The sequence below is a fragment of the Nesoenas mayeri genome (genome assembly GCF_963082525.1).
Source record: "Nesoenas mayeri genome assembly, chromosome: 11".
NCBI classification, from domain to species: Eukaryota; Metazoa; Chordata; class Aves; order Columbiformes; family Columbidae; genus Nesoenas; species Nesoenas mayeri.
The window spans coordinates 13,001,025-13,027,190 of record NC_137563.1 but is presented as its reverse complement, the minus strand read 5'-3'; the positions used below and the strand labels follow the sequence as shown (position 1 = coordinate 13,027,190).

General features: G+C 49.2%; 2 protein-coding genes across 2 annotated transcripts; both read left to right on the top strand.

Moving 5' to 3' along the window:
• The first annotated feature begins 365 nt into the window (after nucleotides 1–365).
• On the top strand, nucleotides 366–7,690 carry CTSH (cathepsin H). Its single transcript, XM_080351529.1, has 12 exons — nucleotides 366–474; nucleotides 611–642; nucleotides 740–845; nucleotides 925–995; nucleotides 1,571–1,675; nucleotides 1,984–2,070; nucleotides 2,716–2,771; nucleotides 3,842–3,923; nucleotides 4,021–4,089; nucleotides 4,433–4,539; nucleotides 6,176–6,301; nucleotides 7,055–7,690. The coding sequence occupies exons 1-12, from the start codon at nucleotides 402–404 to the stop codon at nucleotides 7,128–7,130; spliced, it is 990 nt and encodes a 329-aa protein (XP_080207655.1). The 5' UTR covers nucleotides 366–401; the 3' UTR covers nucleotides 7,131–7,690.
• Nucleotides 7,691–8,207: 517 nt separating this feature from the next.
• On the top strand, nucleotides 8,208–25,485 carry BLM (BLM RecQ like helicase; the record flags this gene model as incomplete). The annotated part of the gene is made up of 21 exons (XM_080351217.1): nucleotides 8,208–8,305; nucleotides 8,378–8,997; nucleotides 9,995–10,169; nucleotides 10,611–10,732; nucleotides 11,674–11,788; nucleotides 12,936–13,447; nucleotides 14,211–14,387; nucleotides 14,783–14,901; nucleotides 15,609–15,722; nucleotides 16,459–16,557; nucleotides 16,647–16,795; nucleotides 17,375–17,481; nucleotides 17,944–18,104; nucleotides 18,594–18,789; nucleotides 19,468–19,658; nucleotides 20,116–20,263; nucleotides 20,598–20,797; nucleotides 21,558–21,750; nucleotides 21,899–22,021; nucleotides 23,207–23,414; nucleotides 25,077–25,485. The coding sequence occupies 21 exons, from the start codon at nucleotides 8,208–8,210 to the stop codon at nucleotides 25,258–25,260; spliced, it is 4,011 nt and encodes a 1,336-aa protein (XP_080207343.1). The 3' UTR covers nucleotides 25,261–25,485.
• Between the last annotated feature and the right edge of the window lie 681 nt (nucleotides 25,486–26,166).

The following is a 26,166-nucleotide window of genomic DNA, read 5'->3' as shown; positions in this document are numbered from 1 at the left end:
CTTGACAGTGGCAGGCATGCTCCACTCTGACAACCAGAACACTTTTGCTGTAAGCAATACCTCGTGGTATGAGAATTCTCTTTCAAGCCCTAAAACTATTTCAAATTACAGCTTGTTTGGAAAAAAAAATATTTCCATTTTTTTGTAAAAGTATATGTTTCCTGATTACCTCTTGCTAATAAATCTATTCTATCTCAGGGTGAACCGGGGCTTGTGAGGTTTTTATGGGCGGGCCAAGGCCGGACCCGCGGGCACCACCGCACCGCCCCCGCGGGGAGGGGCCGCCCCGCCCACTGCCCCGCCCCGCCGGCGGCGTTCAGCTCGGCTCAGCTCGGCTGCGCTCGGCTCGCCGGGTTCGGTTTGGCTCGGCTGCGTTCGGTTCGGTTCGGTTCGGTTCTGCCATGGCCTGGTCGCTGCTGCTGGCGGTGTCCGCGCTCCTGGCGCCCGCCGCCCCCTGGGCGCCCTCGGCCGAAGGTAACGGGGCGGCGGGATGGGCGGGGGCGGCTCGGCTCGGCTCTACTCGGCGCCGCGGGCGCTCTCCGGGCTGCGGCCCGCGGCTGGGCCGAGCAGGGCCGGGGGAGCCGCTGACGCCTCCCGCTCTCTCCTGCAGAGGAGCTGCAGTTCAAGGCCTGGATGCTGCAGGTAAAGCGCCGCGGGCGCCCGCGCCGGGGCCGCGCTGGGCAGGGCCGGGCCGGGGCTCGGAGCCCCCGGGGCGCGGCTGACGCGCTGTGCCCCGCAGAACAACCGGCGGTACGGCCCGGACGAGTACCCCCGGCGGCTGCGCATCTTCCTCGGCAACAAGAGGCAGATCGAGGAGCACAACGCGGGGAACCACAGCTTCCAGAGTACGAGCCGCTTCCCCGGCCCCGGCAGCTCCGAGTTCCGGGCCGCGATGAGCGACACGTGCCTATTGCCTCCTTCTAGTGGGTCTGAACCAGTTCTCAGATCTGACCTTCGCAGAATTTAAAAAACTGTACCTGTGGAGAGAGCCCCAGGTAAGGCACGGGAGCGTGTGGTGGTGGGAAGGGGCCTGGCAGGACGGGGCACCTGAGTCCTGGGGGACTCTGTGCCCACACGTGGGGACACCCCATCTCTGTGCTGCACCCCATCTCTGTGCTGCACCCCATCTCTGCTGCACCCCATGGCTGTGTCGCCTGAAATCCTCTCTGACAGTGCAGTGCCCTGTCCTGCCAGAGCCCGGGTAAGTGCGAGTGAACCACCACCACAGCTTCCAGCCGCCTCTCTGTCTTTACTCGGGTTCTAGCCGGATTGTCACTTCTGCTTTCAGCTTTCCGGGTTGATCTGTGTTTTTAGGGGTAGACCTCAGGCCCGGCCCTGGCTCTCTGGGGAGTCAGGAGCTCCCTGCGCAGCTTGGGCTCCGCTGCCGCGGTGCGGGCTGGCCGGGCGCCGTCTGGGCTGGCCCAGCTCTCCCTGGCTGCAGGGGCTGCAGGGCCAGGGCTGCCCAGGCAGCGTGACTGTCACCGCTCCCTCCAGCCCAGGGAGGGCAGCCGGCCAGGGGCACTGTCCTCCAGCACTGTGACCTGCCACTGCTGTCCCGCCTCGCCTGCAGAACTGCTCGGCCACCAAAGGGAACTTCTTGCGCAGCTCTGGGCCATATCCCGACTCCATTGACTGGAGGAAGAAGGGAAATTACGTGACGCCTGTGAAAAACCAAGTGAGGAGTGTGTGTGATTGATGACACAGCACGAGCGGGCCAGGCGGGGCGCTGACCACTGTGGGCAGGGCAGTGGGCCCGGAGGGGCAGTGCTGGGGGTCTGCAGGGAGTGGGTTCCCCCAGGGCCCCCCATGGCTGGGGAAAGGGTAGCGGGGGGGCAGGAACAAGCAGAAGGCAGAGCCCGGCTGCTGGAGGCAGTCACAGCGCTGTGCTCCTGGCATGTCCTTCTGCCCTGGCCCTCGTGTTTTGGGGAGGCCGGTGGTACCACGGCACATTATGGAGCAGATCCTCTCTGGTTTCTGATGCAGGGCCCTTGTGGGAGCTGCTGGACCTTTTCTACCACGGGGTGTTTGGAGTCTGCTATTGCTATTGCAACAGGAAAGCTCCTCTCTCTGGTAAGATTTTCCTGTCCCATGCACTGACGGCAGGTCCTGTCTCCTGGCATGGCTGGGAGCTCACTGTGCCCGAGGATGTGCCTGTCACCATCCCCTCTCAGGGTCTGAGTGCCCTCCTCAAGCAGGATGGGATGCAGGGGCCGCAGGCTGGTGGGTCCCCGCTGCTGGGCACTGCCGTGGTTTGTAGAGCCACCTCTGGTGCTGCCAGTTGGCAGCAAATCCTCGCTGCAGAACAGCTTGCTGCAAGCAGCACGTTGTGAGGCTGTTTATTTTTAAACTCCCCGAGGATTTACAGTCTCAGAGAACCAGAAAGACAGTAGCCACTTCCCTGACTGAGAATAGCTGAGTGTTAAAAACAAACTTGACCTTTGGCAGAGATGTCAGCCAGCACTCCTGTGGGTGGGACGTGTCTCAGCTGTTGTGAGGAGGGATGGGTCTGGCAGCCGGAGCACCCTGGCTGCTGGATCCACATTTCCTGTCCCCTCTGGGGACATGGGGCCTCTCAGGCGGGTGGTTCCTGTTTGCAGCGGGTGAACAGCAGCTGCCGGGGGAGCCCAGCACTCCTGCGCTGCCTGCCGGGCATGCCGCGTTTGTCTCACTTGTTCTGCTGTTCAACATATACTGACTCAAAAATCTTTTCTGTAGGCGGAACAACAATTAGTTGATTGCGCCCAGGCTTTTAACAACCACGGCTGCAGTGGGTAAGTAATACAAAGTAATAAAGAATAGAAATAAGTGTATGTTACGTTCCATGACTGACAGCCTTCCTCAAGATCTACTGCCAGGGTCCTTCCAGATCTTGGAATGGTTTTTGGTTTTTCCGTAGCTGAGACATGTCAGGGAAACCAGTTTTGGGTTGGGTTTGGTTCGCTTATTTTAATTTCACCCTCCCTAGCGGTTAGAATGTTTTACTAAATCTCCAGCATTTCTGAACCTCTGCTGTTCCTCTTATTAGTTTTTCGTCTGATGTCTGTTTTGTTAAAATGTCTTCTGACATAGTCATGGGTGCAGTGTAGTCCAGTTTTAACATGCTCAGGGAAGGCACGGGGGGTTGTGTCTGTTGCTGTGCTCGTGGGTCATGCTCATCTCATGGTGCTTGAAGGAACCCACAGAAACTTCTGCTTCTCCTTTGGTAAATTCCTAGCGGCATTGCTAGAGAGGCTGAAAGGAAAGCTTTCTGCAATCTTCTGCTTTCTGTAAGAGCAGCAGTCCCTGAGGAATGCTCAGAGAGCTCAGCAAAACCACTCTCGGTGCTTTTTATTTTTCTCATGACTCCTCCTTAGTCCTTTCTTTGCGAGCACGCCCTGATCACGCTCCCCAAGGGTGGCCAGGGAAGGAAGCAGCTCCTTGCTAGAGATGTGGGTCCCTTGTGCCCCCCATGCTGTGTAGCAGGGAGTGCTGGCTGGGCAAAGGTCACAGAAAACCACCTTTCCGTGTGGGAGGCTGTGGGGCTGCGCTGACAGAGCTGGTGCAGGGCAGGCTCAGCAGCCTCGAGCCTTTGGGGTCCTGTGCTGGTGTCTCCCAGGGACCAGGCACCCCTGAGAACATCTGACTGTGGCAAACAGCAGCGACACGACCAGGAGTGCCAGGCAGGGAGGTACTGTGGGAACAGGCTGGAGTTTCTGCCGTTAGAGGGTCTGGGGCACACACTGTCCTCCTCTTTCCCCCCTAGTTTGCAGGAATGGTCTGAAGGACTGTGGGGGGAGGTTGATGGCTCTGCCGGAGCATTACCATCCTATTTAGTCTGCATTCTGGCCATGTTGTCTTGCAGGGGCCTGCCCAGCCAAGCCTTCGAGTACATACTGTATAACAGAGGTCTCATGGGGGAGGACACATACCCGTACCGGGCTGAGGTATTTCCACATTTCCAGCGTGGCTTCGGTGCGTTGCTGCAGCAGCAGAGTGGGGTCCAGCACAGGCTCCAGCACTGGCTCCTTTCTGTCCCCACAGAACGGCACCTGCAAGTTCCAGCCAGAGAAGGCGATTGCGTTTGTCAGGGACGTTATCAACATCACACAGGTATGGCCCTGAGGTTCATGTTTCCCAACGTCCAGGGCTTCAGCTTGCTCGCTCTTTGCTGGCATGCATACTCTCCTGTGCCCTACTCCCTTTTCTGGAGGCAGCACCGATGCAGTGCTGCAGCCAGAATCCAGGCACTGGGGCTCTGCTTTCCACAGCGGGCGCAGCTCCAGGCTGTGAGGAGCTCTTGGCTCCTGTCCTTCAACGCAAGCAGCACTTGGCTCCTTGTCTGTGAGCAGAAAGCTGGGTCAGCTGTCCCCAGTGTGCTCTGAGTGCTGGGGGGGATCCTGACTGGTCCCAGCATAACTGGGATATAATTGAACCCGGGATCCTTTTCCTGCAGTATGACGAGGACGGAATGGTGGAAGCTGTGGGGAAGCACAATCCAGTGAGCTTTGCCTTTGAGGTGACAAGTAACTTCATGCACTACAGAAAAGGTGTCTACTCCAAGTGAGTATTTGTGCAGCTGCAAGGCGAGGGGAAGGAGAGGGCTGGAACTGTGTCTCTGGCACCACTGGACACAGGGACACGAGGCTGCATTCTTGCATTAGCTTTTAAACAGAAAACAGCAAATACAAGTCACCTGAGCCTTGGTACAGCCATTTCCCAGCATTGGGAGCATGGCGCTGGGAGCAGGGTGCCTGCAAACAGGGACCAGCCCGACCTGCAGCCCAGGCTGCGTGAGGAAGCAGCTCAGCCGGTCTGTGCACTCGGAAGAGCTGGCCTGGGGCTGGCGTCTGTCTGTCTGTCTGCACTGGGGGTGATGGCAGGGCCAGCCCAGGTCTTACAGCTGAACATGTCTGGTTTGCTTAGGCTAAGCCCAAACCACAGTAAGTTTTCCGTGGGACTTGGGCAGCTGGAGCTCAGGAAGGGGGTGAGCGGTGCGGCCACACCTGCGCTGGTACGGTTGCAGGTGGGTTATTCAGCCATCGCTGCTCTGCAGCGCAGGCAGGTCCCCAGCGCCTCCTGCCAATCCCTCCCTGCAGCTGCATGTGCAAGAAAAGTAGCAGAGACAAAAAATGAGTTTGAGACATAAGTGACCTAGCAGGAGAAAGTTTCAAGTGTTGTGTCAGCACAAAGCTACTTAAAAGGATGATGATTATATTTTGGAAAGAGTGTGGAAGCTAAGTGCAGCAGGGCAGATTTCTGTTGGGTAAGAAAGGGGACGGTGCCTGCCTAGAGAGAACTAGAAACATACTTGAGTAATGAATCCTCAGTCACGTAGAACTGCAGGGAAAATGAAGCTCAGAGTCTCAGCAGGAGTGATCTGCCCCAGGGAACGGCCAGGGGAAGTGCAGGCAGCATGGCGAGTGCCGGTGGCTTTGCCATTCAAACAGAGATCCCACAGTGTCGAGGACAGGCGCTGTGACAGGGTCCCAGCTGGAGGAACACGCCAAGGGAGGTTCTGTTCGTTTGCAGTCTAAGGCAGATGTAAAACTGGAGTGAATGGAATAATTGCTGCTCCGGTGGTGTCAGCCTGTGCTCACTAGAGCAACTGGTAACAGAAAAGTAAACCCGTTGTGGAGATTACTGATCCTTTACTTGTCTGCAGTTTGAAAATGTTTAAAACCAGGTACTTGTACCATGTGTTGTTTTGTATCACAGGCAGCAACTTTCATCAAGTGCAATTTAAAAGCTGCAAATTCAGAGGCAATACAGGGAAATGTGTATTTAACGGAGGAACTCACTGTTCCCTGTGCTCAATGCAGAACAGTGCCCTGAGCTTTGGGGCAGAACCAGCCATTACTGGGATACACCAAGAGCTTCTGGTTTTCATTGGAAAAAATCCTTTGCTCAGTTTTTTCCCTGCAGCTTGTTCTTGTGTGAGTGTTGACATTAGTTCTGAACAAAAAGCTGGAGCGTGTGCTCAGATCAATGGCCCATGTCCCCTGTGATTCCTGAGCGAGAGCACCAAGCAGCATCTCCTTGTCTTGGCTCTCTCCCTGCTCTCCACAGCTGAAGTTCAGAGCATCCCATGGTTCTTTTTGCAGCTGCAGCGCAATCAGGAATGCCGGCTAATCCACGATTAGTTACAGGCTGCTTTTTCACATAACAAATCTGTGTTATTTTTCCCTTTTCCGTGCAGCCCGCGGTGCGAGCACACCCCGGACAAGGTGAACCACGCTGTCCTGGCTGTGGGGTACGGTGAGGAGGACGGGACGCCGTTCTGGATCGTGAAGAACTCCTGGGGCCCACTGTGGGGCATGGAGGGGTAAGTTGGTCCCGGTGCCACCGCACCCACCCCAGGCTCCCTGTACCTGTGGTTCCACCCTCCTCCTCGGCCTCCAGCTCTCCCTCATGCTCTCATGCTGTAGTTTGGCAGCCATTTCATACTCTGGGGAGGGGAAATGGTCCCATCTCAGCAAGGAAGGAGATTCGGCTTTACACACCAGTGCTGGAGTGCCTGGTTAGAGCTGACCCTTGGCACCAGAGACCCGTCATTTTCACCCCCAGCGCACGGAGCCCCCGTTCCGCTGGTTCTGGTGCCAGGCAAGCCCCATGTCCCTTCCCGTGGTCCCACAGCCAGAGAACGGGCTGTGCCAGGAGCCACTTTTCTGGTTCTGCAACTACTTCCAGCTGCAAGTAAAATTGTTGAGAGTCAGGTGCTCCCTCTGCCAGTTTGTGCAGTAAGGGGATGGGGAAGAGCGTTGCTGGGCTGGCTGCTGGTGACAGCTCTGTCACAGGGACGTGATCCCCATGCTGGCATGAGAAAGGAGCTTGTCCAGAGGGACAGCAGTCACTGTCCCTGCAGGGGTTCAGCAGACACACAGGTGAGGTTCTCACAGACGTGGTTTAGAGGTAGACTTGGCAGCGCTGGGTTAACAGTTGGATCAATGATCTCTGAGACCTTTTGCAACCAAAACGGTTCAGTGATTTCTGTGAGAGCAGGTATAGCAGGTACTTGTTCTGCAGGCTCTGCCGGGGAAAGGATCACTCGCTCATACGCATTTCTTTCTCTCTTTAGGTACTTCCTCATTGAACGCGGCAAAAATATGTGTGGTCTTGCTGCTTGTGCATCTTACCCCGTTCCTCAGGTGTGAGAGGAGAGTGCAGGCTGGGGAAGCGGGTGTAGGAAAAGAAGTGACTGATGGCATATGGATTTCAGAATGCTAAAATCCAGACAGCACGAACAATGTGTGATTCTCTGAAGCACCACTCTGACCAGTGCTGGACGTCGGCACCCACAGGCAGATCCCTCAGCTTGCACAGCTCAGCACCTGTGTCTGCTCTCCCCACACAGCACTGGCCTCTGTTTCCCCCAGTCCCCCACTCTGCGGAGCGGCGGCAGCCGGGGCTGCTCCAATGGAAATGCCGCAGTTACCCTGGTTTAAGACGCTGCCCCAACAAAGCTCAGCCCTCAGGTGCCCATTTCCCAACCAACACGTCACTTCAAGAGATTTTTAAAAAATTTTCTTAGAAGGTGATTTTTTTCTTTCTCTAGAGAAAGAAGAGTGCTGTGATTTGCACATTTAATCTGTTTTCACTGAATGTTTTTAGTATTTTTTTGTATTAAAAATCAGGGTATTTTAATGCAAAGAGAGAAAGGATGATTTTATGAATTACTGAAGAAAGCAAGAAGCATATTGCAAATAGTCGATAAACACGTACTGGTGGGAGAAGGCCGGGTGTCGGGCAGGGCACCTGTGTTATTTCACGCTAAAATCTGCCGCTGACTGAATAAAGAAGCCTGGTCCCGGTGCGGTGTGTGGCGTGTGCTCTGCAGGACCCGGCCCGGGGGTGTCGTACGGGGACACCGGCCCCTCATGCAGCTCCTGCGGGCGGCGCAAAGCGATAAACCTGCCGGGGGGTCTCGCTATTTGCGTTTAGAACCAGCTTTAAAGCGCCGCGATCCGTGCCCAGCTCCTAGCGGCCCCGCCATCTTGTGGTGAAGGGCGGAAGCCCGCCGTTCCCGTGGAAACGGACGCGCTACATACGTCACTTCCGCTGCGGACGCGTCCACCCAATGGGGGAGCACAGGCGACGTTTTGGCGCCGAATGCGAAGGGGGCGCGGGCCGGGGCGCTCGGCAGCGGCGGCGGCGTGTGAGCGGGCGGTGAGAGCGGCTCCGCGGCACGGAGGGCGCCCCCTGCCGGCGGGGCGGCCCCGCCCGCTCCCGCCATGGCGGCCGTGCCGCAGAACAACCTGCGGGAGCAGCTGCGGCTCCACTCGGCCCGCGGCGGCCTCGGGAAGGCGGCCCCGCCGCGGCCCCGGCCCACGTGAGTACTGGGGCGAGGCGAGGAGCGGCAGGGCTGGAGTCCGCGGCGCTGACGGGGCTCGTCTCTCCGCAGGGGCTTCACGTTCAAGAAGCTCTCCCCGGCCGGGCGCGCTCCCGCCGCCGGGGCGCTGCGGGACAAGGATGTGAACGCCGCCCTGGGCCCGGGCGCCCCCGCCGCCGCGGCCCGGAGGACGCAGATCCAGCACTTCTTCCCGGCGGGCGGCCAGCGGGGCCTCGGGCCGGGCTGCGGGCTGCGAGACCCCCCGGGAGGCCCCGGCGGGAGCGAGGGGCTGCGCGGGGCCCCCGCCCGGGGAGCCGGGCCCGGGGCTGCGGCTGCTCCCGCCGCCCCCGCGGGAGACGAGTGGGACGACATCGATGACTTCGACCTGTCGGAAACACAAAGGTTCGGGCGGGCGCCGGCTCTGTCCCACCCTGGGCAGCCCCGCGGCGGAGCGACCCCCCGCCCGGAGCAGCCGCCCGGCGCTTCCCCCGGCACTGGCCCGGGGCCGCGCAGCCCCCCGGAGCGCGGGGAGGCCTCTCCGGAGCCCGAGCCCCGGCCCCTGTCCCAGCAGTCCCTGATCTGCCTGGATGACCTGGCTCCCTGCAGCGGTGACCCGCCCGCGGGGGGGGGCGACTGGGAGAGCTCACCCGCTGGCCTGGTTCTGGACAATGATGGGGGAGAGCTGCACCCAGGTAACTGTTCTTTTACAGCACCAGTGAGCTGCAAGAAAACATGTTTGTGTTTGCACAGCAAGGGCTTTGATTTGTTTAGAAATCAGAGGGAACTGCATGCTCGTTTCTGACAGGCAGCAGGTACCACGGGTGCCAACAGCGTCCTGGTGTGTGTCAGGAACAGTGTGGGCAGCAGGACAGGGCAGTGACCGTCCCTGTGCTGGGCACGGGGGAGGCCAAACCTCAAATCCTGGGGTCAGTTTTTGGCCCCTCACACCAAGACACACCTTGAGGTGCTGGAGCAAGTTGAGAGAAGGGAACGGAGCTGGGGAAGGGGCTGGAGCACAAGTGTGATGGGAGCAGCTGAGGGACCTGGGGGTTCAGCCTGGAGAACAGGAGCTGAGGGGAGACCTTCTGATCTCTGAACTGCCTGAAAGGAGCTTGGAGCCAGGGGGGTCGGGCTCTGCTCCCCAGGAACAAGAACCAGGACCAGAGGAAACGGCCTCAAGTTGTGCCAGGGGAGGTTGAGTTTGAATCTGCGGAACAATTTCTTCCCCAAAGGGCTGTGGGGCGTTGGAACAGGCTGCCCAGGGCAGTGGTGGAGTCTATACACTATACATGTAAATTGACCGTCTAATTCCGGCACAGAGGGTGTGCTAGTTGATGAGTCTTCACTCTTTAAAAGGTAGTATTTAATACAGCAGGAGTTTTCTATAAAATACCTTGTAGGAAAATGTACCTCTAAGTTTTTCCCTTCTGACAGGGTAAGGTAACTATAGGCAAGCTATTTAACTTTTCCACTTTAAAGAGTGTTTGTGGGGGTTTTGTCCATTTGTTTTTAATAGAGGCAGAAAAGGGAGCAGTATTCTTTTTTCTTTTTTTTGTCCTTTAGAAGTTAAAAACTGTATTGAACAAGTGTTTTGCAATCTAGCCAGTCATTCTTCCCTCTATTCAGTTGTGTTTTTGTTTATAGTGGTTTACAACGTTACCCTACAATATGAATATGCTTCTCTTTCAGGTGCTGAGGATCAGAGCGGCCAGAGGCAGCAGCCGATCGGTGGTGGGAGCAGCCGCCCCCCGTGGGGGGATGATGACGGTGTTGACCTGGAGCTGGATGAGGACGATGAGCTGGACGTGGTGCCGCCCTCCCCTGAGGAGCCGCCTTCTTGCTCACCCTCTGTGAAAAGCATCAGGTAGAGTAGTGGTCGTTCATAAAAACGTCTGTCTTTAGGATGATTTTTTAAAAGTACCGAAAAAAGACATGAAACGTGTTAAAAAGTTACAGACTGAGTGTTAGTGTGTGTTGCTTGGCAGGTCAGTAGTTGGCAGCCGTTGTTAATGTTTTATGAAATACATTTTGGTTTATGGCTAGTGTTTAAGGTGCCTTTTGCTTCAGAAAAAGCAGAGTTATTTTTCCTTTTGTAGTGGGAGAAAAAAAGAATTACTGAAGCGAGTGTCTACATGTTGGCACATGGGATGAGTGACGAGCTGCTCAGCTACTTGTGTTTTAATTACGTTCTCAGAAATTTGTCTTTTACATTCATTTTAAATGCTGTTATCTTAGAAAATAAACTTATTGAATTGCATTGATTTACAGAGATCTGTATTTTAATGACTTTTTCTTTTAACATTAGTAATATTTTCAAAGAGTCTCCCCCTGGGGGAAGATCCACACCCAGCAGCACCGAGTCCCAGCCTGGGAAGGTTGTCACAGTGCAGCCTGTTGCTGACAGTGATCCTGGTGCGGAGGATGCAGGTACAGGAAACAGCTCAAAGTTGACATTTTTGGGGGTAGTTTGCAGCTTCTTGTTCTCCTGTATATCCCGTGTAAGCTGAGAGTGTTAACTGGTGGCGGCTGATGGGGACGAGGAGGCGGGGGCTGAGTCTCGGTCAGTTTCCTGAGTCCGGGTTTGTCCGGGGTATGGCACAGATCTCTTCAGAACTTAAAACCACAGGTTGACCAAATCATTGCCCACATCAGCTATGGCACAAGGACACATCTCTCTAGGCTGGAGCTGCACAGTGGTTTTGGGTTGGTTCCCATGGATTATGGCTGTGGGCACTGCTGAGCTGAACTGCTTCCGCGTTTCACTTGTAGAATGAAAAGTCTGAATAATTTACTTTCAAATATATTTTTTTAAAGTTCACTGGCATAAAGGAACCGTTTCTGTGTGCACGAACTCAGCTCATCCATGTATTTCTGCTCTTGCCTTTTAATTATCCATCTATGTATATTTTCCAAACTGTGGTGGTTTGTGGTGGGATGGAATTTGGGAGGGGGGTGACAAATGTTGACTTTCACCTCTGGGGGGTTTTCTACAGAATTTCCTAGACTAGGATCGCAATGTAATTTTTTGATAAAATATGTATTAGGGTGTTTGGGGAGCGGTAATTTGAGATAAACAGAACATGCAAACTTGAATTTTTTTGGAAATAAGTTTGAAAGAACCATGATAAAGTTTGGAAATTATATATAGGTGGATAATTAAAAGGCAAGGGCAAAAATACATAGATGAGCTGAGTTCGTGCACACAGAAACAGTTTCTTTATGCCAGTGGACTTTAAAAAATATATTGAAAGTAAATTATTCAGACTTATTATGGCAATTTACTGTCTTTTGGGACACTGGTATCATCTTGTTGCATGTTCTAATAAAAATCCGCATTGCTGTGTGCTAAAACACCCTGTGTCTGCCAGGCGAGAGGCTGCGCGGCGTGATGGAGGAGATGTGCCGGCTGCTGGACACCGTCCCGCTGCGGGAGCTGCAGGCGCTGTCCTGCGCCAGGGACCTGCTGCGGCTCAGAGACCTCAGGTGGGTCCCTCTGCCCATCCACTCTGTGCCCCAGCTCTCTGCCTGTGCTCCTGCCTGCAGGTGTCCCCATCCCACCAAAAAAAGCTTCAAATAACTGGCAGAAGGAAGGTAAAAAACAGCCCATCCTTCCAGCAGCGTGGGGATCCCAGTCTGCCAGCAAGCAGAAGGGATGGGGTTTGGGATGGGGTCCGCAGCAGCCCTGGGCACAGCCTGTCCTGTGCTCCTGGGAACAGGCACAGCCACAGCCAGGGAAGCCGGGTGACAACACCGCCTGCCAGGTGTCATCCTGACTTCTTGTCACCGCAGGCATTAATTTAATATTCCCTCTGGGAGACTCATTAGCACTCATGGGTGATTATGGCTCCTCATCATACTCAGGAACGTGTCACCTGTCAGTCTGCTTGTCGCTGCTGCAGCTGCTCCTTCAATTTCCTCATCACCCAATGACACAATGTGTGGACAAAGTGTTGAGATTTGGGATTTTGGTTTTTTTTTTTTACTGGACTGTGACTACGTGCTTTTTCTGAACATTCTTGGTAAAACTAATTTATTCTATTTCCTCTTATTGCTGTAGTCAGACAGAGTCTTTAGAAAGTACATAAAAACATGATTTGTTCCGAGCATATTTTTACTTTTTTAACTTCAGGTTTGTGCCTCTAAGGTGGTGGTGATGTTTGGGTTTTTTTTTTATGCTCTATCTTGTCAGGCTCAGTTCTTTGCTATTAGGAATTATTTTATTTTTCTGTCTGCAGTGCAGATGTGGTCATTTTGTAATTATTTTGTTCAACTGCATTCTGGTTTTAATCTCTCTTCCCTAGATTTGTTTGAAATGTTTTTAAAAATGTAGTGACACAGAATACAATGGAACCACCATATGTTAATATGTAGAATAGGAGGGAGACAAAACTGTTTCATGTGTGTTGCAGAACTTGATAAATCACTGCTTGTGAGTAAATATTTTTTTTCTTCTTCCTTCCCTTGCCGTTTATTCCAGGAGAAAATTGCTGTCCGGTTCCATCACTTGGAGCAAAAGTGGCACAAGCGACACTTTTCCTACGAGCGGGAGGGCGTGTGTGGAGCGGGACCCCCCGGCCCGGCCTGGCGCTGCCCCGTGTGCTGGGACCAGCTCGAGCTTCGTGTCCAACAGAAACTCACCCAGACCCACACACCTCCCAACTGTGCAGCCCGGGACGGTTCATCCAAGCAACTTTTCCACCAAAACAAATCAAACCTTGGATACATCTTGTGCCTCAAAGCTGAGCGTGGAGGAACTTGGCTGCCCCGGCACGACAGCCCTGCCCTTTCCCAAGGCCAGCAGCACAGACGGCAGCAGCTGGTGCGAGGAGCCCGGGGTGGGAACTGCTGGTCCTGCGAGCAGAGCTGCCACTGCCGCCCCCACCACAGGCAGCTCAGCTGCAAACGACACTGACTTTGACCTCGATTACTTTGATATTGATGATTTTGATGAGGACTGGGAGAACTCTGTGAATGTTTCGGCACCTCAAACGCCATCGGCACCATCGTACCAGCCCATTGGGGAAGGGCCACCCACCAAATCGCTGTCATCAAAGATCCTGTCCAGAGTCAAAGGAGCTGCTGCAGTATCCAGCGCCGCTGCCCCGAAGTCCAGCTTTGTGATGGCAACAAAGAACAGTTCAGGTAAACTACACTCAGTAGGATTACAGTCTGCCCTTTTTAGAATTTTTATTTACTTTTGAACCTAAGGCCAAGTAATTGAGTGTAGATTACATCCACACCTTTTGTTTCTGTGGAAGTTTCTTTTGGTTTCTCTTTGCAAGTCATCTTCCATTTTTTCCTCCAAGTGATGCCAAACTTCTTGAATATTTATTTGCCACGCAGGCTGCTGAGGGGATGGTGCTGCTGAAATTAGAAACTAGAATATTTCTGTGTTTTAATTAAATAATGACTCTGCAGTTGTTGCTTCAAAGCTGTGCAACAGTTTTAGCTGTTTATGCAAAATGTTCAACAATGGGCAGTTGGTGAAGCAAAGCGAATCTCCCAGGCATGGGGTGGGTCACCTGTGGTTACCATAGGAGGGCTGGTAAAGGGTGAAGGTGTCAACCCATTTCATTCAGTCTCTGTTGCTGATTAATGAGCCTGTTAATAGCTGTTTGTGGCAGAGATGAAGTCTGTCCGTGTCTTACTGTGCATTTTATACAGACAAGCAGCTTCTTCCCAGAGATTTGCATACAATCAGAATTCACACTTCAGCCGGTCTTAAATTCTAGATGAATGCCATTTTTTTTTTTTTTTTTTAGTAAGTCACGATTTGAGTTTAAAAGATTGAAAGGGTTGAGGTGGTGCTGAGCAACCTGTTGTACTGAAGCAGTTCTGTGTGGCCAGAGGGACAGCGCAACGTGACACTGTAACCGACTGTCGGTGCGTTTGCTTTGTCTGCCAGATCAGCCGGTGAACAACCCTGCGCTGGAACGGTTCAGGGGAACCAAGTTTCCCCATTCTGAAGAAATGATGAATACGTTTCACAAAAAGTTTGGTTTGCACTGTTTCCGGACAAATCAGCTGGAGGCCATCAACGCGGCGCTGCTGGGCGAGGACTGTTTCATCTTGATGCCCACCGGTACGTGTCCAGCCGTGGCAGCTGCCGCTCCGAGCCCGGCACGTGCTCCACAGACCCAAAGCTCCATTTGCAGGGCCCGTGCCAAGCTTTGCTCTGTGCCTTTCAGGGGTGGCGATAACTGGTGCTGCTTGAGTTCCAGGGCTGCAGGATTTCTGGAATTTTGTGTGCACTGTGGTATTTTGACTGCAGTTACTGAATTTCTGCCTTTCATAATATTTCACATAATATTTCACTCATCCTACAGGTATCAGATGAAAGGCAGGTAACAGTTCAGTGTTTCTGAAAGTGCTGTAAAACGGGAAGTAAGAAACAGGTCTCCGCTTTTGTGCTTCATCTCCGCACGGTCTGTTTCCTCTCCATTTCTGACATTTGTTGTGTTCTCTTTCCTCTGGCAGGCGGGGGAAAGAGCTTGTGCTACCAGTTACCAGCGTGTGTCTCTGCCGGAGTCACCATCGTCATCTCTCCGCTGAGGTCGTTGATCATAGATCAGGTTCAGAAGCTGAAGACTTTGGATGTAAGTTCACACAGCTCACTTTATTTAGTTTAACTGCAGAGAAGTGAATTGGAAATCTGAAGTTTTACAGTAAGTCTGAAGTCTCTCAAATATAAACTGGAAAAATTGGTGAGACAGAAACTGTCAAAAGCACCCAAAGTTGTTTGGGAAGAACTGAATTAGATAAACTAGAACATCTTGGCAGTCCTTAGGATCCAGTTCCATTGTTACTGTGCAGCACAAATAGTAAGTTATACTTTCAAATTTAATAATAAATTGCTGCTCCAAGTTGTGTTCAGTCTCTCTGATGCGATGCTGTTCTGTGTTACCTGCTCCTATAAACTTTGTTTCCTGAATTCAGTCTCAAACTTACAGCACATTGAGCAATAAGCAAACATCACATCTATTGTCTTCATGGGAAAGAGTTCAGAGAAAGCAGATAAATCCCCGCAGTCAGCTCTTGGTCTGCTACTGGAGTTGGGAGCAGAAGAATAGAATTTGGCTCATAGTCTTTTGCTTTTATTGTTAGAAAAATTTTGTGGTGTTTACAGTATGATGTGCGTTCGAATGCTGCCTCTAATTACACAGAGCAGCACTGAAAATGTTCCATTTGCTGAGGATGGTAAATGCACAAACTTTTTTATTGTGTTTATAACTAGATGTAAGTCTGTATTCAAAGGTTCTTCTGTTTTGCACATATTAAAACTTAATATATTTTTTTAATATAGATTGCTGCAACATATCTGACTGGTGACAGAACAGATGCTGATGCTTCAAAAATATATATGCAATTGTCAAAAAAAGATCCTGTAATAAAGCTTCTGTATGTTACCCCTGAGAAGGTTTGTATTTATTTTGAATTGTAAAATCACAGAGGCAACAAGAGGAGGATCGCTATGAACCACTGAGCGTAGAGTAGGCTTCTGGGGGAAAAAACTGTTCAGCATTTTTTAGATAACTCAGTAAGACTCTGTACAGATGTAACTGATTTCAATCAGTAATTAACCAAGAATGAGAACTGTTTGTGTTTATATAATCTAAATTCTTAAAACAAAACCCTCATACCTGTTCAATTCAATATATCTTAGTACATGTTAGTGACTAATTGCTGACAAGTAGCTGTTAGAATCTGGACTACTATGGATGGGATAATACAGGGAAAAAAATATGTAACCGTTGAGGTAATACGTGATTGTCAAAGATTTTCTTGTATTTAACCTCTTTGTTAAAGGCGGGATATCGTTATTCCATGAGAGCTTTGTACGAGGGGATGGTTTAGTGTGGGATTACATTTTTTTCTCCAACATCATCTCTCCCTGTCCTTTGTGACAGAAATAATTTAAATTTGCTCAGACTGTAGGACCAATGGAGAGAAGATCCTAGAACCCTGCAGTAGCCCCACACCAGCTGCTTTGCTGTCAATTAAAACAAGTTCATTGCCGTTTCTTTAGCCTTCCAGCTCTGCCTATGCAGCCGAGGTTAACATTCCTGCACTGTGCTGTTTGTGTTCCTGGCCGGGTGACCCTTTGCTGTGTTTGGTTTCTAATGCCATGGGTGTGTGTATGTGTGTGTGCCCAGGTCTGTGCCAGCAGCCGGCTCATGTCAGCCCTGGAAAACCTCTACGACAGACGGCTCCTGGCGCGCTTTGTGATCGACGAGGCCCACTGTGTCAGCCAGGTGAGACCCTCCCTTCGTTTGTTCAGGGCAGCAAAGGGCTTCGTCAGGGCACCTTACTCACTGATCCCTGAATTTTGCTTCTGAACTAGTGGGGTCATGATTTTCGGCAAGACTACAAACGGCTGAATATGCTGCGCAAGAAGTTCCGCTCTGTTCCCATGATGGCTCTGACCGCCACCGCCAACCCCCGCGTGCAGAAGGACATTCAGAATCAGCTCGAGATGCTGAAACCACAAGTGTAAGTTGCTCAGCAGTTCCATGAAACCATTGGTTTGTCCCACAAAAATTTTGAGTGGAAAACTTAGTAAAGTAAGCAGACCATTGCAGGTCTGTCTGAAATACTGATGTAGTTGTATCTGGTTAAATTCCACGCAGACGTTCTCATTAGTGTGGGTGTTTTCTTTGTACGTGATGAGGAAACAAAGCATTCTGTTTTGCTGAATTTCTTATTTTAGAGATGTATTTTAGGATAGAAGGAGGGAGGTGGCGCTCTATTTTGCAAATGTGATCAGTCAAATGTGGCTGCAGGTATTCAAAAGGAAAATGAAAACAAGGCAGTGGCCGTGTGCACGTTTGGGTTATAGGCATTTCTTCCTTCTGTATAGTGCATGGAGCATTGTTTTTTTTCATAGCCACAGGAAAAATGCAGGAATTTTAGACCCAGAGTATGGGTGATGTGGGCACAGTGGGACAATAATTCCTTTGCAGATGATGCAGAACAAGTAGGAGTCAGTCGAGTCTGGGCCATTCCAGTCAATATTTGTTGAGGATTCCTGCACCACAAAGCTGACGAGCCCCATAAACTGTTGTGTTTCAGGTTTACAATGAGCTTCAACAGGCATAACTTGAAATACGATGTATTACCCAAGAAGCCGAAGAAGGTGGCAACAGATTGCTTGGAATGGATTAAAAAATACCATCCCCGTGAGTACTGAGCAGCACTGTGTGCGTGCCCGCATATTTGTGAGCTACTTTTTAAGGCAGGAAAAGCTCTTATAATGCTGTAAAAAACCCAGACTTGTGCCTTTCTGTAAGCAACTAATATATTTGCAAGAACAACAAGTTGGAGGCAAAATTATATTATTGATCCAGCTCTTGTGTTGTGTGCTACTTGACTCATGTATTTGAAATCCTAAGATTGCACAGTACTGAACAGGAAAACTTTTCTTAACTCCACCTCACCAAAAAAACAGGAAATTGGGTGAGGCAAAACTAGCAAAAACACTGATAGTAATAAAATTACTTTATTGTGAAGTAGTTATTGCTTTACACTTACCAGCCTCTCCCTGTTGCAACAAATATATTAACTTGACATGTGTGACTGTTAAGCAAGTGAAAGGGAATAAAGCTGTATTGTAACACAAATCTTCTTTTATATATTTGCAGATGACTCTGGAATAATTTATTGCCTTTCCCGCCATGAATGTGACACAACAGCGGCCATTCTGCAGAAGGAGGGTCTGGCTGCTCTCGCCTACCACGCTGGCCTGCCCGACTCCAACAGAGACCTGGTGCAGAAGAAGTGGGTTAATCAGGAAGGGTGCCAGGTGAAGGAAAGCAGCTGGGGGAAAACGTGAATAGGACTTGAAGCACTTTTATCCCTCTTGGCCTCGTAAACGGAAGCAAAGTTGTATAATGTTATTGCCAAATTGGATGCAGTATTAAATAATTGATCTGAACAGATCTGCTTAAACACGTTAGCAGTCTGTTTGTTGGGAATTTTACACCTCGGCAGCGCTGCACCGAGGGATGACACTCCAGGAGGAAAGAGCTGAGCAGTACCAGGCTCTGACACAGCTCTAGGCTTGTGGCTGAATTGTGCGTTGAGACTCGAATTTGGAGTTTTCCCTTTGTCTGGAGTAGCTCTTCTGAAAGGAGAGGTGGCTTTGCTGTTTTGTACTCACCTTGCGGAGTTAAATTTGGAATTCTCGTTTCTGCACAGTCTTGTAGTCTTGATTGCCTGTCTGTTGTCAGTGCACGGTGCTGCATGAATAACTTCCGTAACTCTGTGTAACAAATTGTTATTTCCTTCCTAGGTTATATGTGCAACCATCGCCTTTGGAATGGGAATCGATAAACCTGACGTCCGCTACGTGATTCACGCGTCTCTTCCCAAATCCCTGGAAGGTTACTACCAGGAGTCGGGCAGGGCCGGGCGGGATGGGGAGATGTCCCACTGCCTGCTCTTCTACAGCTACAGCGACGTCACCCGGCTCAGGAGGCTCATCCTCAGTGAGTGCCTGTCCCTCTTTCTTTTGTTTTTCCTCATGATAATAACTGAAGATTTCAAAACTGTTTCACAGGCATTAAAGCCAAAGTATTGCTCTAACCTGATAATTCTGTGTTTGGAACTTGACTTAGGCTCCCCTGCTTTTCTTATCTAAACCATGCAGATTTGATGCTTCCAGGAACGAGCTTGCACTCATTGTAATCAATCCATAAAGTTTGACGTGGAAGCTACAGGAGATGCAGATTGACAGAGTCACTTGGTCACTGGTCTCCTTTTCATCTGGGCTCTGTTATTTTCTCATTCAGTACAGGGTGTTGCAAAAAGTTGGACCCAATTTTGAAGTCCATCTTTTTGAAATACCCTGTGGTGTGGGAGTGCAAAGGGAAGCTGCATCTTTACCTGGAGGAGTTGTTGTAGTGAGAGATTTTTGTCACTTGGAATTAATTTTAGTCAAAACGTTTTCCTTCATATGTATCTCTCTCCTGACTCATGTCACTCTAGTCTTCTTTCCTTCTTCAGTCTTTAAAACTTTAGAGGTAAAATCCGTCCTAGGCTAGGTCTGTACTAACCTGCTTGTCCTTTTTTAAGCAAAAAAGAATATTGTGTTTTGCCTATCTGATCATATATAAAAATGCAGAAGTGCAGATTTAACAAATACAATTGAATTTCTTGCATTTCAGTGGAGAAAGATGGAAACAGTCACACGCGACAGACCCACTTTAACAACCTGTACAGTATGGTTCATTACTGTGAGAACGTAGTCGACTGCCGGAGAATTCAGCTTTTGGCCTACTTTGGGGAGACTAACTTTAATCCCAACTTCTGTAAAGATCACCCAGAAGTAATTTGTGATAACTGCAGTAGAAAGAAGGTAAGAATCACACCCCTAATTTACAGTGTTGTTAAGCTGATTTTAGTTGCATTAAAAAGTGGTTACGTGACATTTAGGAAGGCAAATGGAAGTGTAAGTTCTGGTGCATGGCAGCAGAGTAACGAGGGGAATGCTTTCCCCAGGGCTGACCTCGTTGCCCGTGTTCACGCAGCAATCTTGCCACTCGCTCTCTGGAATTCACACAATAGAGATTGCGTGCAATCAGCTGGTGTGCATTATTGCATTTTTCAGAGTATTATCAAATCCTGAGTTCCTGTGACTATTGTAGCACTGTAGATGTATGAACTAGAAAATCACTATTTCTGTGTTTGGAACAAAATTCATTCATGACTGGAAAAAGCTCAATAATGAAAACCAAGGTGGTTTTCATGCAGTAACAACTTGCATTAGCACAGAACCACATAACGTTGTTTCCTAATCAAGTCTGTTTTAATAGGATTACAAATCAAGAAATGTAACAGATGAAGTGAAGAGCATTATAAGATTTGTGCAAGAGCATTGTGGACAGATGGGACAAATAAACGCAAAGAGAAATCCGGGTTCTGGGAGATACACTTTGAATATGATGGTGGACATTTTCTTAGGTAAGTGCTGTTCTTCGGAGACCAGGCTTGGTGCACCAGCTCCTGACTGAGTTTTGGGAGGTCTGCACAACACCAGTGGTGGTTTAAAAGCAGATACATTTTGTGAATCCCAGAAATCTCTGGGTAGTTAATGATCCAAAATAAATCAGACTAAAGCTTTAATGCGCTTTAGGTTGCTCTTTTGATTATATTAGTTTTCTGGTGGTGGTTGGAGTTTCTGCTGCTAAAACTGCAATTTTTTTTATGTGCATAGACCATGGAATACCCTCGGGAATCCCCCCCGGTCTGTAAATACATACCCATGTCAGCTAATCCTGTGATTTCTGTTGCACAGGTACAAAGAGTGCGAAGATTCAGTCTGGGATATTTGGGAAGGGAGCTGCCTACTCGAGGCATAACGTTGAAAGGCTGTTTAGAAAACTGGTCTTGGACAAGATTCTGGATGAAGATTTGTATATCACAGCTAATGACCAAGCTGTGGCATATGTGGTTCTAGGAGAGAAAGCTCCGGCTGTGCTCAATGGCTCACTACAGGTGTGGCACTATTCATTTTTTCTTCAACATACTGATTTCACAAATGTGTTACAGTTTTCATGTAGCATGTCCCCTAGCAGAGTTTAAATGTAGGTTTCCTGCCAGCTGAAATACAGGAACTTATCTTTAGGAGGTGCAGGGAACAGGATCCAAGCAGCAGGATTTCTAGTCCAGTATTGGAATAATAATGTTGTGAGGCAAAAGGTGAGTTTGAGAGGATTGGAGAGGATTAAATCTCTCTCTTCCCCCATCCATCTGATTCCAGCTTGACAAAAGGGAAAGTTATAACCAAGACAGGAGAAGCTGGTTAAGAATGGAAGGACCAGTGTCGCCTTCTCCCGCATTTTCTACTATTTTTTTTCCAGTCATCAGTGAGCTCTGGTGGAAAATAAACTTCGAGGAGGTCATGGAACCAGTCCCAGAGCTGCTGGAGGCAACGTCTCCTGCGTTAGTGCTGTGTGTGGAGAAGAGCGGAGCCCTCAGCATTAGACCTACTGACCTCCCTCCAAAGCCATCTGGGAACTGGGCACTCGGGGTTTTTCCCTGTTACATATACTCCTCTTGTTCTTTAGAGAAGAAATTTAAGGCCAATTGAGTAGCCTGTGGGAAAAAAAAAATCATTTAAAATGTATATACTGGGCAGATAGCTTTTTTGGTCCATCAAAGAATGCTTTCGGTTTTCCTGTGTTACCCATCAGTCTTCTGCTGCTGCCCTGCAGTGACTCCCCGGGCAGGAATTATTGATTGCTTATCTTAACAGGTGGAGTTCCATGAAACAGAAAGCGCCAGCGCCATCAGAAAGCAAAGAGCTTCCGTGGCAAAGATGTCACAGCGGGAAGAGATGGTTAAAAAGTGCCTCGGGGAACTTACAGACACATGTAAAATGCTTGGAAAAGTCTTCGATGTGCATTACTTCAATATTTTCAGTACTTCAACTCTGAAGAAAATAGCAGGTGATGTCAGGTTTTTGTTACCTCAAGGGCTTAAACGTGTAGTGTGGCACTAAAAGGAATGAACTTCCTCCAGAAGACTCTGCCGTGATCTCTCTTAGAAAAAGTGTATTTGTTCGAGGTGTCTAATCGGTACTTTGTTACATTACAGAAACCTTGTCATCTGATGCGGAGGTTTTACTGCAGATTGATGGTGTCACAGAAGACAAACTAGAAAAATACGGCGCAGAAATAATTAAAGTGATGGAGAAGTACTCTGAATGGACCCTCCTAGGTTCAGTATACTTTGTACCTAAATATGGTCTTTAATACCCTTTTCTGCTCCTCTATCAGAAGTTTCATTCAAAAGTTACCTTGTTTTAAGTACAAATAACTAATTTTTTGCAGTTCAATAATTACAAAAGGGAGCAATTGCATGTTTTCAGAACATACAAAGGTCTTTGCTCTCTTATCATTAGTTAAATTCAGCCTCTCTCTGAAAGGCTGAAAAACGAGAACTGAGCAGACTGCTCTATCCAAACCTGTTAGTTATTGGGATTTATGTAATATGCTCAGTTATAATTAGAATTCTGACCTTAAAGTTAAAGGTGTGGCACCTCTGCATATTTTTACACCTGCATGTACTGTGTAGGAGGTAACGTGGCCTGGCAGTTGATCAATAACTACCACCTGCTATTTTTCATGGTAATCGAGGTCAGCAAAGCCAGGTCTTTGCTGATGAGCCCTCGCTCAAACGTGAAAAACTTTCCAAGCTGGGTGTACAAGCTCTCGGTGTTTCACGGGGCCTTTGCGCAGCTCCAGCCTTAAATACAGAGTTCAGCTGGGTGGAGAATGGAGCCCTCAAACCAGTCAATCTCGTAACATCCCCTGAGTGCAGCGTGTGGCCTGTGTTGTAACTGGACTATTTGATACAGCTTGGCTATAAAATTAGACATTGGGGCCTGCAATTTTAAAGTGATTCATGTTTACATTTAAGGAGGCTGTGCTTTTATACGCTACAATGTGAATAAACACATGTCTACAAACCTGATTTTTAACCATTTTATTCTCCTGCCTGTGCAAAGACTCACATCCCTCTTGATCGCAACTGATGAAGAAGGAGCTCTCAGCTGCCTGAGCCCTTCAGCATCTCCTGATGCTGGTTTTAAGAACAAGTGCCATATTTGACTGGAGTGTTGCTGCTATATTCCCTAATTCTTGCCAGCTGACATGGGGAACAGAGTGTAAAGGCAGAAAGCCCAGTGTTACCGAAAGAGTTTAGAGAAGAAGCCAAGCTAGGGAAAATACAATGGGCTGGTATTCTTATGTTGTGAGACAAACCAAAACTGGCTGCGGTCCTGGCTGTACAGCAGCCTACGAAACATGGTGGTGCTGGGACAGCCAGTGTGTTCTGGCCACAGTTCTGACCAGTCCAGGCAGTGTCTGTATTTAATTGTTTTAACTCGCTGTCTCTCTGTAGAAGATGCTGCCTGCCAAAGCGTGGACACAGCGACGGGCAGCACCGGCACACCTGGGAGCGATGAGGACGCAGAAGATGTAGGTACAACCTCGAGCTATTTTTGCAATAACGCAAACCAAAGAAGGAAAAGGAAAAGGCCACCCAACTTCAGAGACTCGAAGAGGAAGAAGACAAGTCACGGTGGCAGCCAGCAGTTTCACTACAAAGGGTACGTTGTGGTCACCGGTTATTCCTCTTAGCGCAGAGCAGCACAGCGATGATCCCAGAACTGCGCTGTTACCCTGCTGAGTTTTCCTGAGTGAGTGTGCGCTTGAAGAATGGCACTAAAATTATCCGAGTACCTGCTAACAACTTCGGTTTTCTAGCAATTTCTATTTAAAATGCTCCTGGTGAGGAAGGTTATTTAACACTTGTCCTTTGTTTCTCATGCTTGACTGACACAAGCTGAGCAGTGACACTGAATTTTGGTGTCCTGCCATAACTGTTATTAGCAAGCTGACTGGGTTCTGTGCTTGGAAACAGAAGTTTCAAGCCATCTTTATAAGATTTTATGGAATATTTGTACTTCAGCTTCTAGCCCCTTGTTAATTCAGGTTCTCCCTCTGGTTGTACCATGCAAAGCAATGACTGCACCAAGACCATGATGTTTGGATCCAGGAGTCTGGTTGGTCTTGAGCTTCTAGTGCAGATCCACCACCAAACCGTCACAGGGGGATGAAATAGCCTCGAACTTCAAGTTGATGCCCTTATTTTAGCAGCTCCTGTAGTTATCAGTCTGGTAACTCCAGTAGTAGCAGTTTGTGCTGAAGGTTTATGCTTTAAAACACGTTGGTTAATCAGCACTGAGAGAGGACAAACAAAGAGAAATGGTTGGAGAAATTCTGCCTTCCCCAAACCCTCTTTAAAAACAGGGGAGGTGACATTAGAAAACTTGAGCAATAAGTTCTGATTTGGGTTTTATAGTTGTGCCTTTAAAGGTTTGCTGTGCTCGTTGCTTGCCTGGCACAAAAAGGAAGTAAATTAAAGTTCCCCGTGGTATGGTTGGGTTATTTAACCCCTCAGCGTAGAGATTTACCTTGTTGGAATATGAGATGGAGAACAGGACGTACAAAAGGGCAGCTATGCAGACAGCCTGTGTGTTGCATTACTGAGATAATTCTTTGAACAAGGTTTTGTTCAGTCTCTAAGTGTCACATAAATTGCATTATCTTTCAGCCGGGAGGAGCTCAGGCCATTTGGAAGAGTAGCTCTGATCAGCACTAATGTGCTCTCCAAAACATGCTGTGAAATCCCTGCCTGAAGAGTCAGGCCTGAATTTTAAAGACTCTTAGGTTTTATCGGTATATTAACCACTCCCATTTCACTGCTGTAATGCTACACTAATCAGCAAAGAGAAAACATCGCCTGCCTTATTCAAACTCACTGCTTCTGCCATTGTCTGTCCTTCTCTGCCCTGTTTTTCCTCAGTTTTTGTAGCAAATAGCAGTTCCCAGCTCAGCAGGTTTTACTCCCACCCTTTTCACCTTCACATCTACTAAAATATTAGTCATTAAATGCTGTTGACCCTGAAGTGTCACTTAATGTTGATTCTCTAATTGGATTAATAGGATTTGGGTGTGTTCAGCATTCTCTGTCCCTGTTTCAGCTGCTTCTTGCCTTTAGGCAAATGCCAGAGCAACAGCTACACTCAATTTCCGTTTCAAAGGTATTTTTGCAGCCATGTGCATTAAGAAACCCCAACTTTTTAAAAATGAAAGCATAGCCTTGTAGAAAATCTAACGGAGGTGTATATGTAAGCAGACCATGGGTGCAGGGAATGTGGCAGTAAAGCAGATGCCTGACCCAGGTGTGTTCTCTCTGAATTTTGCAGGGGTTACAGCAAGTACAGAAGGACCAGGAGGCCGTTCGGCTCGAAGGCTCCAGCCGGGTCTGGCTCCGGCTCAGCACCGCACAGCGTCGCGGCCACACCAGGGGCTGCGGGCAGGCTGGGAGTCCTGGCACCGCCAAAACCCAAAGCCAGACAGTTCCTTCAGCCTTCCTATTCAATACTGTAACTAGCAACATGTGAATACTGTATAGAGCAAGACTTGAAGATGTAATTGTTTATTATTTTTTTTATTATTTCTTTTGCTAAACCTTATGACACTTGTACATTTGCCAAGTACAAAAACTTGAATTAAATAAACTTATGAGTTTAAAAACCATTTATTTGGACCTTTGTGCTATAAACACATAGAATTATGTCTGTTTCTAGCAACTCCGCTACTTCAGTGACAATAATCCCTAAGCCTGCTCTACAGCTCCATCGGGGACAGGTGGGACCCGTGGACACGGTTACTGGAGCTGCCCCTGCTCCTCTCCCGGCTGCTCGCAGAGCTCGATGGCTGAGCTGTTTTCGGAAAGGTAAGTCTGAGAATCCTAGAACCATTTTGCTTGGAAAAAACCTTTGAGATCATCAAGTCCAGCCATTAACCCAACACTGCTGAGTCTGTGAATATTTTGCCATGTTCTCCTGATATATAGTTAATGCTTTTAAGCTTCAAGCTTTATTCCCTGGATACTGGGGCTGGAGAGCCTCTGGGAGTGCCAAGCTCTACCCCAGGTCTTGCTTTGGTTATTAATGTTTTTAACCGTGATCTTGTCACAGATGCAGTGAAGGGCATTTGAGGTGCGCTTGGCTTCCTCTTTCCTGCCTTGCACAAGGTAACTCCGGTGTATTTGGCAGAGTGTTTAGAGATACCTGTTTGTACATGCATGTTCATGGCAGCACCTGGCCAGCATGAACCGTTCTCTTGCTTGACTGGAGCAGAGGATTTCGGCAGCAACTCTTGAGCAACAAGGCCATGATGGCTGGTTTGGGGTGTTTTATGACCCGTCTTAAATTCACAGAATGGTTTAGGTTGGAAGGGACCTTCAAAGCTCATCTAGTCCAACCCCTGCCATGAGAGCACAAGTCTTGT

What these genes read in the sequence shown, in the direction of transcription:
- CTSH (XM_080351529.1), top strand. Translation starts at nt 402, where the DNA reads ATGGCCTGGTCGCTGCTGCTGGCGGTGTCCGCGCTCCTGGCGCCCGCC. An exon ending in GGGGAACCACAGCTTCCAGA is followed by an intron (nt 846 to 924) that starts GTACGAGCCGCT and finishes GCCTCCTTCTAG; the next exon opens with TGGGTCTGAACCAGTTCTCA. An exon ending in CATACCCGTACCGGGCTGAG is followed by an intron (nt 3,924 to 4,020) that starts GTATTTCCACAT and finishes CTGTCCCCACAG; the next exon opens with AACGGCACCTGCAAGTTCCA.